The sequence below is a fragment of the Salvelinus fontinalis genome, chromosome 5 (genome assembly GCF_029448725.1).
Source record: "Salvelinus fontinalis isolate EN_2023a chromosome 5, ASM2944872v1, whole genome shotgun sequence".
Classification (NCBI taxonomy): Eukaryota; Metazoa; Chordata; class Actinopteri; order Salmoniformes; family Salmonidae; genus Salvelinus; species Salvelinus fontinalis.
In genome coordinates, this window is record NC_074669.1 from 59,422,908 (window position 1) to 59,433,423 (window position 10,516).

Here is a 10,516-nt window from a genome sequence, read left to right on the forward strand (position 1 = left end):
GGTTTCATGTTGTCATGGTGTGTGTCTATAGGTTATGTGTTCCAGGTTTCATGTTGTCATGGTGTGTGTCTATAGGTTAGGTGTCGCGGTGTTTCATGTTGTCATGGTGTGTCTATAGGTTATGTGTTCCAGGTTTCACGTTGTCATTGTGTGTTTCTATAGGTTATGTGTTTCATGTTGTCATGGTGTGTCTATAGGTTGTGTGTTCCAGGTTCCATGTTGTCATGGTGTGTTTCTATAGGTTATGTGTTCCAGGTTTCATGTTGTCATGGTGTGTTTCTATAGGTTATGTGTTCCAGGTTTCATGTTGTCATGGTGTGTGTCTATAGGTTATGTGTCGAGGTGTGGCAGTGACTCGGACGATTCCTCAGACATGGACATGGACACTCTCATCTCCCTCGTATCCCATAACAACAAGCGAACCACATCAGACCCTGTCGGTCTACGCCGGATTATGGAGGAGAGGAAAGAGGAGAGGAAAGAGAGAAAGGAGAGAGAGGAGAGGAAAAAGAAGGAGAAGGGAGAAGGAGAACAAGAGAAAAATATGAAATACGGAACTATGTCTCCACTGAGAAAAAACAGAGAGAAGGAGACAATTGAGGAGAAGGTGGGAGGAATTGGGGACCAGAGAAAGAAAGACACTGAAGCTGGAGAAGAGGCGAAGTCCGAGAAACAACGAGGAGCAGAGAACGGAGGAATGCAGGAAGACGGCAGAGAAGGAGAGGACGAGAGAGCAAAGAAGGAAAGAGGAGGGGAGGGGAAAGGAGAGGAGGAGAGAGGAGGACGGGAAAGGAAAGGAGAGGAGGAGAGAGGTGGAGGGGAGAGGAAAGGAGAGGAGGAGAGAGGAGGAGGGGAGGTTGGGGGAGCTACGACAGAAGAGCACCCGTCCGTATCAGAGGAGGCGTCAGACTCGTGTCGTACTGACTCTCGTTTCATGACCAGCATCTCCAGTGACTCCCTGGATGCTCTGGAGGAAGATGACCTGATCGCCTGCTCTTCCTCCCACCCTCACCCACCCTTCCGCCTCACAGTGGAGCCCCCCCAACCCCAGCCACACCCACGAGGGGGTGCATCCTCACCCCAAGGAGGGGCAGGAGAGTGGAGAGGAGAAGGAGGTGGATGGGTGTCAGGAGATTGGAGAGGAGGGGTAGGAGGAGAGTGGAGAGGAGAGTGGAGAGGAGGAGGAGGGGGAGGAGAGTGCAGAGGACGGGGAAGAGGGAGGAGATCAGGCAACGGAGCTTGGGTCAACCCTCACCATTCTCCCATGACCCCTGACTCCGTGAACTCTGAACCTGTGACCCCCGTGGTTGACCCCTCTGAGAACCTGAACTACGCTGAGCTCTCTCTCATGCTGGAGTACCTCCCCAGTCCTCCGGAGGCGAGTGACGATGAGGACGAGGAGGAGAAGAGGGAAGAGAGGAGGAGGAGTAATGAAGGAACTGGACAGGAGGTATTTTCGGTTTCCGGACGTCCTCGTTCCTCCTCCTCCTCACTTATGGACTGTGTGTTTACCTTCGAGCAGAAAGACGCAAGGCATTACTACAATATCTGCCCTAATGTTACCCCTGATAGCACCCGCAGCCTCACCCACCCTCACCCTGAGCCTGAGGAAGAGGAGGGTGGTGGTGAGGAGGAAGAGCAGGGGGCGCTCCTAACCCTGGAGCCCGTGCCCATCCTCCAGCCGCCTCCAGGGTTCGGAGACAGCAGTTCTGACGAGGAGTTCTTTGATGCGAAGGATCGGTTCGCCTCGCCTGAAGACCCAACATCAGGGACTGTGTCCAGAGGTGTGTCAGGGTTATTACTGTACTGTAAGGTGTAAGAGTTAGTTCCTCTTAGATGTCCAGAGGTTGGTGGGGTTATTACTGTACTGTAAGGTGTAAGAGTTAGTTCCTCTTAGATGTCCAGAGGTTGGTGGGGTTATGCACTTTATTATGTTAGGTTTGTTCTGATTTCTTTCCTCACATAAAGTTGTCATTTTTTTTCAGATTTTTCAGCCGAGATGACGAGTGGAATGACGCAGCAAACTGTGAGCCTGAGTGACATCAGAATCAGCCTGGCTGAAGGAACGAGGCATGAAAGAGAGGAGGGTAGAGAGGGAGAGACCAACGAAGGAGGAGGAGAGATGTTCTCCAGGCTCTCTAGGAAAAGATCGAAGAAACGGCGTTCCTTCATGCAGACCGACTTCACCTCAACAGTCTCCTACCCTGGACCGGACCAAAACCAGGAGCGGAACATGGACTGGAACCCAGATCACGTTCCTGATCAGTATCCGGACCGGGCACAGAACCGGACAGAGAGCTCAGACGAAAGCCAGCAGCTGAGTCTGGACCCAGAACCCTCTGAGCAGAGCCAGAACCCATGTCCTACTGTCTCCTCTCTGAGCCATGCCGAGGGCGAGGCGTTCCAGCTCGAGTCCAAGCCGATCCTCACCAAGCCCAGCCCAGAGGGGTCCCATCGGGGACCTGGAGAGCCACGTGTGCTTGGTAACCCAAAGGGAGATCCACGGGCGCCTGATAACCCGAAGGCTGACCTCCATAGGAGCTCCAGGAGCAGGCGGCAGTCCATGGAGACGGAGCCCGACGTGATGGAGTCCAAATCGGTCACGGCCCTGGTGTCGGCAGCCTCCCTCTCCATCACGGCTGTCCGCTGTAGAGTCGAACCAGACGGCAAGGAGAGCATTGATCGGAGAGGAGACGGGGAGGAGGTGGAGGGAGAGATGGAGGAAGAGGAGCGGGGTGGAGAAGCAGGGGCAGGACCGTTCACATGTCACATGTTTCTGACTGAGATTAAGGAGGAGGAGGGGCAGAGGGGGGAGGAAACGGGGGAGGAGGGGGAGAGCGACAGAGAGCAGAGACAGCCCTCGCTCATTTCTGAAGGTCCACCCTCTGTTAGGGGGTCCCAGTTTAGTAGACGACCTCTGTGTCTAACGAAAGACGAGGATCAGGAAGATTCTTTCGTACCCCAAATAAGTATCTCCCATCCAGGTGTGTGTGGGAGGGACACGGGGGGTGAACAAGGCGTGGCTGGTGGTGAGGAGAGCGTGACTCCCCTTTCTGCTCCTCCTCCCCCCACCTCTCCACTGCCACCCTTCCCAGCCCCCTCCATCCTCCACACGGAGAGGGGAGAGAGGGATAGCAAGGATGGGAATGTGGGGTCTCAACCCTTCACACTCTCAGACGGAGTGAAGGACATTAGCTGCTTGACTCAAGTCCATAGAAAACTCACTATCAGTCACCAAGACCTGACACGCCAAAGGAAAGCAGAAACTGACAATGATGAAGCTATAGTTAGCACTAATTCTGTTACTGATAACACTGATGTTGCTACGGCTAACATTGCAGCTACAGCCAACATTCATTCTGTCATGGCTAACACTGAGACTACAGTTAGCTCTGACTCTAATTTAGCCACTGCTAATCACAAAGATACAAATAGCATCAAATCTGTTCCGGCTAACACTATAGCTAATGCCGATTTGTCTACGGCTAACAATGAAGCTAATGCTATAATTCATTACCTTACAACTAGCAATGATTCTACAGGTAATGCTAACTTAGCTATGACTAATGCTAATTCAGCTAATGCCAACTCAGCTATGGCTAACATCCCCAAAGAGTCTCCCATATCACCTACAACAGGCTTCCTCCTCCGGCCTTGCTCACCGGGCATCATCGGGCAAAGTCTCTCGGCCTCCACATTACGGGGGAAGATCCAGAGCTTGCCCCTCTATTTATCTCGCTCCCAGGAAACCCTCACCCTCTCTGGGGTGGGAAGCCCCAACAGGAGCCCCTCTCCGGAGACCACCAGCAACAAGACTGAGGTAATGGTCACCACCAAAACCATCAAGGAAGACGATGTCACAAAGGTGGCGACAGTGGAGGATTTGAAAGATTCCGGGGTGGCGTTGGCAGAGTCGGATGATTCCGAGGTTACGCTGACAGAATCGGAGGTTGGCGAGGTTGTTGTGGAGACGGCCGGGGCGGAAATCACTAGGTTGACGGTTTCGGAGGTGAAGGAGGTGGTCGAGAAGGTTGTGATGGTCTACGGATCCTCCCTTCCTCCCCCTTTAGCACCCATCTCTCTAGAGTCCAAACCAGATCCCAAAATGGTTGTCAAGTTGCCTACCTGTCCCATTGCTACAGTGGAAACTGCCCCTCCTATCTGTCTGGAGCCCAAACCAGTCTCTGAACTACTCTCCCCAGGCCCCACTATCCACAAAATGGCCGCCCCATTACCTTCCTGTCCTTCCTCTCCCATGCCCATACGCGTAGAGCCCAAACCAGACCATGAACCACTATCCATACGCTCCAAAATGGCCACCTTGTCGTCTTCTTATCCCCCTGCTTTAGCGGTAACCACACAGAGTCTGAATTCCTCTTCTTCTAATCCTCACCCCATCAGAGTAGAACCCAAGCCAGAGCCTTGCCCTGAACCCCTTTCAGGCCCCAAAATGTCCGCTCCATTGTCTTCCTGCCCCTCTGCTATAGTGGTGACCACACAGAGTCTGAACGGACCGGGGCTCAGCTTCCCTGGTTATAACATGAGAGGACGGCCATTTGGGAGCAACAGCTACTGTAAACCCCCAGGCGAGGAGGCAGGCCTGCTGAACACTCTGACTACAGGCTGTGGGGTCTTCACCTCCACCTGTGAGACCCAGCCCAACCAGGCCCACATGGAATCCTTTTCGCCGGCAAAGCCTGATTTTGGGTGTAGCTCGGTGCTGGCGTCTGGGTGCGAGGCGGTCCTGGAGGGGGTGCAGACGCCCCTGGAGGCATGCAGGTGTCCGCTACCGCTGGTTTATACCAACTGTTTCAGCGGGGGTGACAGCTTCGACGATGAGTTGACAGTTTACGAGTTCTCCTGCCGGACAAGTTCTCCTCCCGCCTCCCAACCCTCTTCCTCTGCGCTGGCCCTCCCCCTCACGACCTCTCCTCCTCTCTCCTCTTTCCTCTCCTCCTCCCCTCCCTCCTCCCTCCTCTCTCCCTCCTTCCCTCACTCCGTCCTGCCCCCCTCCTCCTCCATGGAGCTCTCCCCACTCCTCTCCCCGCTCCTTTCCCCGTCCAACTGCTTCTTGTCCCAGTCAAGTCTCCATGATGATATCAGCCGACTACGCCACCACCGCTTCCCACCGCCCCCCGCAGGGTTCCAGACCATCCGGAGCGACGTGGACGAGCTTCTCACCCTCCTGCAGGGGGGGAGGATGGGGGGGAGAGGGGGGAGGCACCCCAGGGAGACCTGCGCCACCCACTTCTCAGAGAACAAGCGTCTTCTCCACGGGGAGGCCCGGAGGCTGATGGCTGGCTGTCAAAAGGTGGTCCGGGTTGGGCAGACCCCAGACGAGATGCTCTTCTCCCTCTCCGACAGCTTCAGGACCCTGGTGGGCATGGCCGGCATGTGCCTGTGGTTCTCTGGGTGCGACCGGTGCGACCGGAGGAATGCCGAAGCATTGGCGGGGCTGGCGGACGTGGCCAGAACGTACCGGGAGTTTGTGCTGGCGGCGGAGAGGGCGAGCGGGAGGCGGAGCTGTCATGACCTCAGCACCAAGCTCCTTGCAAAGCAGTGTACCGCCCTCACTGCTTCCGTCTTCTGCCTCACACAGCTGTTCCGCACACTCACCTCGCTCTGAACTGAACCAACGATCTCTGACCCCTATAACAACCTGTCGGTTGACCTTTCAATTCTGACCTCTAGACCCACTACACAGGGTTGCCAGCCAATCAGTCAGTCACCAGGCTGAGTGGGGAATGAATGTGTGAACTGCAACAAGTCCACGTAGCGAGAAAAAGAAAGTAGAAGCACAATTGAAAGGAGAGAGAGCTGAGATGGATGAAACAAGACGGTTCTAATCTCCTGTGACATCATGGAGAGCCTCTGTGGCATCATAAATAAGGAACCTCTATGACATCACAAAGTGCCTGTGTGACATCACAGAGAACATGTGACACGCTGGAGGACATACAAGTGATGTCATAACAGGTCCCAAATGACTGTTAAGCTTTTTTAACAGTAACCTACAGTACGCTGTGCAAGTACTGCAGCCACACAACGAGGGACGAACTGGACATCACCAAACTGCAAGAAGCCTCACGCAATGACAATCTCCGGACTCAAAGCCAACCTGCTTGCGTTAATATAGTATTTAAGTAACTATTATATTTGAATGTCCATTATTTACTTGTTTTCATTAATAATTTATTTGTTTTCATTCATAATTGATTTGTTTTGATGTGTTATTTATTTGTGATGTTATCACTATGATTATTGATTCTGTATGGTATCGATGTGGGGTGTGAAAAAGAGGAATGTGGAGGGAATGGGTGTGTTTACAGAAAAGAGGATGTCGGTACACACACACTCCAGAGTTGGCTGAAAGGTACAGTCATGTTGATTGTGTTATTATTTGGCTGATCAGTCAGTGGAAGGTTTTATTTGTTACTCTCTCTCTCTGTCTGTCTCTCCCTCTCTGTCTCTCTCTCTCTCTCTGTCTCTCTCTCTCCCTCATTCTCTCCCTCCCTCTGTCTCTCCCTCTCTGTCTCTCCCTCTCTCTGTCTCTCTCCCTCATTCTCTCCCTCTGTCTCTCCCTCTCCCTCTCTGTCTCTCCCTCTCTGTCTCTCCCTCTCTGTCTCTCCTTCTCTGTCTCTCTCTCTGTCTCTCTCTCCCTCTGTCTGTCTGTCTGTCTCTCTCTCCCTCTCTCTTTCTCTCTCTCTCTTTCTCTCTCTCTCTCTCCCCATCTCTGAATACGTGACAGGCGGTATGGTCACATGACCAACCCTCAGATGAGGGGGCGGGGCTCTGAATGTCAACCGTTTACAAAACCAAAAAAAGGAGGGAATTTATATCCCAAATGGCCTCTTCCCTCTATAGTGCACTACAAGGGCTTATAGGACTCGGTCAAAAGTAGTGCACTACGTAGGGAATAGTGCCCTTAGAGTGTACTATCTAGACGGACCGTATAAAGGTTCATCACTGTGTATGATATTTTATAAACCTAGTAGCTGAATGCTGATGTCTGTGTATTACTTTTTTAAATCGGGGAGTTGGGGGGGGGACGCGGGGAGTGTACATTTTGGGGGAAGCGTAGAGAATTAGCACACAAACCTAACGTTATGTGGTTGTAAAAAAAAAAGGTGGCCATTTATATTTACAGGTTGTGTCCCAATGGAAGCCTATTCCCAGTATAGGGCACTACTTTTGATTGTTCCCTATAGAGCCCTATGGGCCCTTGTAAAAAGTAGTGCGCTGCATAGGGAATAGTAAGCTTACTAGTTGTAGTTTTTCTATCCACACTTTGTTTCTGGAAAGAGATGTCAAACTCATTCAACCTGCATGTTCACTGTTCAGACATTAGCATTGTTTCCAACTTGAACTACACACATTCATGTGTTACCTGATTTCATGTGTTACCTGATTTCATGTGTAACCTGATTTCATGTGTTACCTGATTTCATGTGTAACCTGATTTCATCTGTTACCTGATTTCATGTGTAACCTGATTTCATGTGTTACCTGATTTCATGTGTTACCTGATTTCATGTGTAACCTGATTTCATGTGTAACCTGATTTCATGTGTTACCTGATTTCATGTGTAACCTGATTTCATGTGTTACCTGATTTCATGTGTTACCTGATTTCATGTGTTACCTGATTTCACGTGTTTCCTGATTTCTTGTGCTACCTGATTTCTTGTGCTTCCTGATTTCATGTGTTGCCTGATTTCATGTGTTACCTGATTTCATCTGATATCTGATTGCATGTTTAACCCGAATTCATGTGTTACCTGAATTCTTGTGTTACCTGAATTCTTGTGTTACCTGAATTCTTGTGTTACCTGAATTCTTGTGTTACCTGAATTCTTGTGTTACCTGAATTCTTGTGTTACCTGATGTCACATGTTACCTGAATCCATGTGTTACCTGATTTCAGTGTTACCTGAATTCTTGTGTTACCTGAATTCTTGTGTTACCTGAATTCTTGTGTTACCTGAATTCTTGTGTTACTTGAATTCTTGTGTTACCTGATGTCACATGTTACCTGAATCCATGTGTTACCTGATTTCAGTGTTACCTGATTTCAGTGTTACCTGATTTCATACAGCACATTTCTATATGTTAAATGTTTCGGTAACTGTTTGTCATGGGAAATAATATCTTATTTTACATATTCATATTTCCTGTTGGGGAAAAGTTTGCAGATCAAAAGCCAATCTAGACAAAATAGTTTCACAACTACTGTTTGTCCAGCAGAGTTGGGATGAATTCAATTTCAGTTTGCAGTTAATTCAGAAAGTAAACCAAATTCCAATTCCACATTTTCCTCATTTAAAAGCGTTGACGAGAATTGGAATTACAATTGCAATTTCAGTGTAGTGTCTGAATTGCCTGGAATTGATGTGGAATGGAACCCAACGTTGATGTTCACATACTGCTTCTAGTTCTATTATACGTTCATCCTAAAATGAAGACTAAAATGTGTTTTTATGTCCTCTCTGCAACGCTTGCAATATTCCGGTACATTTTCTAGAAATCCCGGTTGAAGGATTCCAGATTCCCTACATTCATATTCTGGGAATCTTTCAACCTGAGTTTCTGGAAAAACCTTGGACTTTTGGGGGAAATTAAGTTTCTGGAATTTGGCAAACCTACTTTCTGCTCACTAAGCATGCCCTACTCAACCATAATTGCATCTTTGAAACATCAGGGAAATAACTTACTAACTGCTGTATGTGAATGACTGAATGAGTGATGTCCGCCTATGCTTTGTCATGCTGTACTACAACCATTAAAAATACTGAACTGTTAAGACTCTCTCCTCTCTTCTTCTTCTATGACCCTTACTGGTTACTGAGTTTACTGGTTACTGAGTTTACTGGTTACTGAGTTTACTGGTTACTGAGTTTACTGGTTACTGAGTTTACTGGTTACTGTTAAGACTCTCTCCTCTCTTCTTCTTCTCTGACCATTACTGGTTACTGAGTGTCTTCTATTTTATGGATTAGTTAGACAGTAGATGAAGAGGATTAGTTAGGCAGTAGATGAAGAGGTTTAGTTAGACAGTAGATGGTGAGGAAGAGGTTTAGTTAGACAGTAGACGAAGAGGTTTAGTTAGACAGTAGATGGTAGATGAAGAGGATTAGTTAGACAGTAGATGAAGAGATTTAGTTAGACAGTAGATGAAGAGGATTAGTTAGACAGTAGATGAAGAGGATTAGTTAGACAGTAGATGAAGAGGTTTAGTTAGACAGTAGATGAAGAGAATTAGTTAGACCGTAGATGACGAGGTTTAGTTAGACAGTAGATGAAGAGGATTAGTTAGGTAGTAGATGAAGAGGATTAGTTAGACAGTAGATGAAGAGGTTTAGTTAGATAGTAGATGAAGAGGTTTAGTTAGACAGTAGATGAAGAGGTTTAGTTAGACAGTAGATGAAGAGGATTAGTTAGACAGTAGATGAAGAGAATTAGTTAGACAGTAGATGAAGAGGTTTAGTTAGATAGTAGATGAAGAGGTTTAGTTAGATAGTAGATGAAGAGGTTTAGTTAGACAGTAGATGAAGAGGTTTAGTTAGACAGTAGATGAAGAGGTTTAGTTAGACAGTAGATGAGGAGGTTTAGTTAGATAGTAGATGAAGAGGATTAGTTAGGTAGTAGATGAAGAGGTTTAGTTAGACAGTAGATGAAGAGGATTAGTTAGGTAGTAGATGAAGAGGATTAGTTAGACAGTAGATGAAGAGGTTTAGTTAGATAGTAGATGAAGAGGTTTAGTTAGACAGTAGATGAAGAGGTTTAGTTAGACAGTAGATGAGGAGGTTTAGTTAGACAGTAGATGAAGAGGATTAGTTAGACAGTAGATGAAGAGGTTTAGTTAGACAGTAGATGAAGAGGATTAGTTAGACAGTAGATGAAGAGAATTAGTTAGACAGTAGATGAAGAGGTTTAGTTAGATAGTAGATGAAGAGGTTTAGTTAGACAGTAGATGAAGAGGTTTAGTTAGACAGTAGATGAAGAGGTTTAGTTAGACAGTAGATGAAGAGGTTTAGTTAGACAGTAGATGAAGAGGTTTAGTTAGACAGTAGATGAGGAGGTTTAGTTAGACAGTAGATGAAGAGGATTAGTTAGACAGTAGATGAAGAGGTTTAGTTAGACAGTAGATGAAGAGGATTAGTTAGACAGTAGATGAAGAGAATTAGTTAGACAGTAGATGAAGAGGTTTAGTTAGATAGTAGATGAAGAGGTTTAGTTAGACAGTAGATGAAGAGGTTTAGTTAGACAGTAGATGAAGAGGTTTAGTTAGACAGTAGATGAAGAGGATTAGTTAGACAGTAGATGAAGAGAATTAGTTAGACAGTAGATGAAGAGGTTTAGTTAGATAGTAGATGAAGAGGTTTAGTTAGACAGTAGATGAAGAGGATTAGTTAGGTAGTAGATGAAGAGGATTAGTTAGACAGTAGATGAAGAGGTTTAGTTAGATAGTAGATGAAGAGGTTTAGTTAGACAGTAGATGAAGAGGTTTAGTTAGACA

General features: G+C 47.6%; 1 protein-coding gene across 1 annotated transcript in view; it reads left to right on the forward strand.

Annotated features, from left to right (window-relative positions):
* Window positions 1-8,800, forward strand: part of LOC129855932 (FERM and PDZ domain-containing protein 1-like) — a 125,107-nt gene extending 116,307 nt beyond the window's left edge. The window contains exons 15-16 of the mRNA XM_055924043.1: window positions 330-1,784; window positions 1,986-8,800. Coding sequence (XP_055780018.1) covers window positions 330-1,784; window positions 1,986-5,626 — 5,096 coding nt within the window. The 3' untranslated portion in view covers window positions 5,627-8,800. The remainder of the gene's footprint in view (window positions 1-329; window positions 1,785-1,985) is intronic.
* The last annotated feature ends 1,716 nt before the right edge of the window (window positions 8,801-10,516 follow it).